We start from the raw sequence: 5132 nt of genomic DNA on the forward strand, positions 1-5132 counted from the left end.
GTGTGTGTGTTTCTTTCGAAGCTGAAAATGACAGATCTGCAGTTTTCCATAAACTCTCGAGAGATACGCATAGCACAAGAAGACTCCTAGGCCGTAACTCGTTTAGAGGATAGTGGCGATTTTGCGAAAATCACAAGGCATGGTCCTCATGTGCCACCCATTTCGGTTGCTTTTCTAGCCACATGTGCCTGATCACCGGAATTGTCACCATCAGATCTTTTAGATTTGACTTATGTGGCTGAAAAGAGACAAACGTGGTGCCTTCATGTGCTGTCAGATTGCAAAGCCTACTAGAGTTGGTCCAAATTGTAATCCGTCATTTTTCGCATCTATTTTACTACTTTTCTTATTGTTTAGTGAAAAAAAGGAGTTTGTTTATTGGACGTCTGTAGAGGTCGGGTCCTCTCTTTTGATGAATGGTGAGGTTGAGTTTCTGTTTAGGCAGAATGTTGTCGCTTGGACATTTGTCTATAGGCAGTATCAGCAGTAGTAAAGACCAAACCAGTCAGAAAAAGGACATAGTGTATTGATGGAGTTCCAAATGCATTAATTGATTTATGAGGTAATGGTTGATTTGGGGATATCCCTGCATGTATCCGGTCTTGGATATAAGTTTCTTTCATGAATGAATGATGACAGTTTCCCTTAAAAAAAGTTTAAAGAGATTATGAACCTAAACAACTAGTCAATTAAAAAACCATCCATATCATCAAAAGAATAATTGGATAAAAATAAAATTTCTGTCGGATGTATGTCCTATTTTAATATTTAACCCATGCAACTTTTTTTTGTCGAAATCCATAATATTTTTTATTGAAAAGTTTTCGACCAATCATAATTAGGTAGGGTTAAATGTTAAAATATATGTACTTTTTTCCGAAACCCATTATGCAATCATGTACTTTCCCAAAGTTTTGGTCACAAAGTTTGATATTCACCTTGTTAACGTCGTGTTTCATATGTCTTTGGGCTCGATTCTAACAATTTGGATTTGAGCCTTTATATTTGTACAATCAAGCAAACAAAGGGGGATTAGGAGGGCTTTGTGGTAGTTGGAGAGCCTCTGATTCTTAAGTTAGTCAATCTCCTTAGTAGTTTGTGCTAAAGCGTGAGAGCTTAAAGAGTTTTCCTTACCCCTGGGAGGGAGTATATATATGGGGTGGTGTGGTCCCAGGTACTTGTTAGTAGTGGCATGTTGGTGTGTGGGATGTGGCCTTGGCAGCAGATGATCTCCTGTCTTGTCGATTATGGTCGTGCTGCTTCATACTTGGATCGTACTACTGTCCTCCCAGCTTTTTGTCAGGCAACAGGTGGGCTATGCCTGATCGTGGCCATTCAGACTAGTATGTAACCATTCTTGTCGTGGCATGTAAACTTTGCCAGTCATTAAATGCGGTGTGCCTCTACCCTGGCGTGCACTTCCATGTCCTTCCTGCCATCAGTCATCTGGAGGTGGTAGTGGTCGTTTCTGACATCAGGTGCAAGGCTTGTCGGCCATTAAATGTTCCAAGCCCTCTTGCTCGGGGATCTCCCATGCTTTATGTATATAGCTTTGCCTTTCAACCTTGGGCCTCCCAGGTCAGCCCAATTCTATCCTTTATCCTGGTTCTCCTATTGCTGGGCTGTCTCGAGGCCCATCTTCATTCTGTGGGTGACCGAGAGTCATGAGGTCTCATTGTGGGTTGGGACCTCGTGTCTCGATCCGCTGGGGGGGTGGGGTGGGATAACCTCCCTCACAGTACCCTTCAAATTCTCACCACAACGCGACCATGCTGCACTTGCAATATAAAATAGAAATGGGCGATAGGGTAACTAGTCTCATCTGTCTATGTCATCCCTCCTTCCCACGTGGGTGTTGCTTTAAGGGTTGGTTTTACTTGCAGCCCGGTTATTCCAAGGAGGGGCAAGGGGCTCCTTCATAGAAAGGTACTTGGGCTGAATTGGACTCCTTATGGGCCTGTCACATGGGTCCTGGGGGAGGGAAAATTCCCTTACACATCTCATTTAAATTTTGAACATGCATGCATAAAGGGATAGACTTCCATTAAGATCATGAGTACGGATGGTAGAAGAAATTCAGTGTATTTATTCTTGATCAGTCATTTAAAGGAAATAATAGTCTTTAAAGCCTAATATATATATATATATATATATATATATATATATACACACACTAATATTCAATCATTTCTACCACTCATTTGCATCGAGGAGAAATATTAAAAATATATTAATGAGTTTCATGAACTGTAACTCCCAGTCAGTTTTCTTTATAATTAAGCTGATCTAATGAAGTGAAAAAAAAAAAAAAAAGAAGTGATTGAGCCACATATATTTTCTCATGCGATATTAATTCAACAATCCATATAAGGTACGTTATGCATGTGTGAGTGTGTGTGTATATATATATATATATATATATATATATTATCGAAGTGCAGGAAAAGTGGGCTGCGGAGATAATCATTATGGCTGCTAGGAGGAGTCCGAGTTTAGATTTTGTGCCTCAAAAAGATCAAACTGCAACTCATCACGCGTATGTATCATGTATATATGTATATGATCACGACGAATATCGTGTCCAATTAAGTTATATCTATCTATCCTAGAAGAGACGTGGCATGCATGCAGATTCTTAAAATTCTCACAATTAAAATACTTAAATATATGTCATCAGTTTAACCAGGTAATTAAGTGGCCGGCAAATTAGAAATTAGTAGCCTCATATATATAATATATATATAATATATATATATATATATGAAGTTGTAACAATACATGAACACTCGCCAATAATATTTATAATTTAGAGAGTGATAAATACTCATGCAAGTAGATTTCATAGTATTAAATGCTATTGTTTATGCATGGTAATATCTAATGTAATGGCGTCGATATACTGTCTATTTTCTCTTAGTTTTAAAAGAAATTTAAACAAAAAATGTAAGAAATCTGTCGTCATGATCATTCATGCATATATTCGCATGATCATCATTTAGTTCCCACTATGTTGTAACTCACACATCCAGTACTACCACTGCACGTACATACAAGGCTAGCTACTACTCATGATTACATCATGCATGGCCGGCGCACGTTCCCCATATTCATTAATTATATAATCTTGTTTTTTAATTAGTCATTATTATATATATAAGTTTCTGGCGGCCACAACGTTTTTGCATCTCATCCAATGCATACATGCAAATCAATTAAGTTTCCAAACTGGTAGATGCCATTACTCTCACATCGAATATCGATCTGAGAAACAACTAGAAAATCAAATTCCCTCGATCCGTCCTTCTTTATCCTGTATTTTGCTTTCTGATCTCCAACTCTTTCGAAAATGGGGAGCCAGAGTAGTCCCAATGGTTGGTGGTCTAAGAATGAAATGGTCTATGGAGATGACGACCCTTACCTCTTTCAAAACCAAATGCCTTCAGTAGAGTACTTAAGGTAAGTACACACACACAGACATATATACATATCAGGTTTGATCAGTGTATTATTCTTCGATTTCTCCTGCGGTACCTGCATTGTCGTCTCAAAAAAAGTAATCAAATTGCAGAAGATTTATAATTTATAAACTACTTTATTGTTTTCCTTTTTATATGACTAGCTATTTCATGTACGTTGCAGTAGTGGGTATTCTCTAATGGATTGGCAGTCTGAATTGCCTATAGTAGAGAGCTTTCTAGATGCCGTTCCCTTGATGGAGAGATTCCCTACTGATGATCCTCTGTATACACCTTTGGAACTTGAACCAATTGCCACAAGTACTGTAATTCAAGGTGATCATTATAACCATATATATATATATATATATATATATATATATGCATGTATATGTCAATGCATACTTGTATCCCTCGGTTGCTTTTTTCATTCGAGTTTGAATTACTTTGATCAAAAGCTCCTCACATACAATGCAGATGATGTTTGCTATGGTTATGGGAGTCGGTTAGGAGTTTGGAATGAGATGGATACTATTAAACCTGAGAACCAAGATTTAATGTTGTGCGAAAATGATAAAAAGGACACGGACCGGAGTGAAGAGGAGGGGAAGATGAAGAGAGATTGCAGGGAAGAGAAATGCAGCAGTAGTTCAAGATTGTTGTCCAGGAAAACCATTTCTCAGTTGTTTTACATGCCCATAATGCAGGCAGCCAAAGAGCTTAACGTGGGTCTCACACTCTTGAAGAAAAGGTGTAGGGAGTTAGGTATTCGTAGGTGGCCCCATCGGAAGCTGATGAGCCTTCAAACCCTAATAAAAGACATAGAGGTACCAACTCTCTCTCTCTCTCTCTCTCTCTCTCTCTCTCTCTATATATATATATATATATATATATATGTTATATTTTTTTATTTCAGTTTATGTGTTCTGATTAAATTAGTGCGTGGGATCGATATCATGCAGGTGTTGGGTAAAGAGGAAGGAGAAGAGAGTGAAGCAAAATTGAGAAATGCAATAGAGATATTAGAGAGGGAGAAGAAGTTGTTGGAGGAAATCCCAGATATGCAACTTGAGGACAACACGAAGCGGCTAAGGCAAGCTTGTTTTAAAGCTAACTATAAGAAGAGAAAGCTCGGAAGGGATCGATCGATGATGTAATTTCACAGTACTCTTGCTCTTCTGGCAGCACTCGTGGAAATGTGGATACATGGTATCATGAGAAACGAGAGAAGGGAAGAAGAAGAATAAGATGATGATGAAAGATCTCTCTTTTTAAGATTCCTAGCTTTTCCAACCAGCTGCATTAATATCATGTTCTAACTATAACAAGGCCAATGCCAATTTCCTTCAAGAAACAAAACGAAAAAGGTCAATCCGAACTTTTTTCTTTCTTTTGTGTGACCAATCTTGGATTAGTATCATGCAAAGAAGACGAGACTCATGCAAGTTAATTATGCAACTTAAAGTTGCGTTTGGTTGCAAGACTTAGAGCTCAATCTAATTTTAAGTTGAGTCAACATCTAAATATTCAACTTTTAAATTACTAAACTCATCTCAACTCAAAACCTCCTTACACGTGGGACTCACAACCTTTTTTAACTTAACACATCTTTATACGTGACACCCACAACTTTTTTCAACTTCTCATAAAAAATATTAAACTCATCTTAACATTCAA

The 5132-nt window shown here is 37.9% G+C and overlaps 1 protein-coding gene across 1 annotated transcript; it reads left to right on the forward strand.

Annotated features, from left to right (window-relative positions):
- The first annotated feature begins 3346 nt into the window (after nucleotides 1-3346).
- Nucleotides 3347-4846, forward strand: LOC121235351 (protein RKD1-like). The gene is made up of 4 exons (XM_041131699.1): nucleotides 3347-3456; nucleotides 3640-3781; nucleotides 3914-4282; nucleotides 4418-4846. Exons 1-4 carry the CDS (start codon nucleotides 3347-3349, stop codon nucleotides 4610-4612), a joined length of 816 nt encoding a protein of 271 aa, XP_040987633.1. The 3' UTR covers nucleotides 4613-4846.
- Nucleotides 4847-5132: the final 286 nt, after the last annotated feature.

This window comes from Juglans microcarpa x Juglans regia, chromosome 6D, assembly GCF_004785595.1.
Source record: "Juglans microcarpa x Juglans regia isolate MS1-56 chromosome 6D, Jm3101_v1.0, whole genome shotgun sequence".
In the NCBI taxonomy this organism is placed as follows: Eukaryota; Viridiplantae; Streptophyta; class Magnoliopsida; order Fagales; family Juglandaceae; genus Juglans; species Juglans microcarpa x Juglans regia.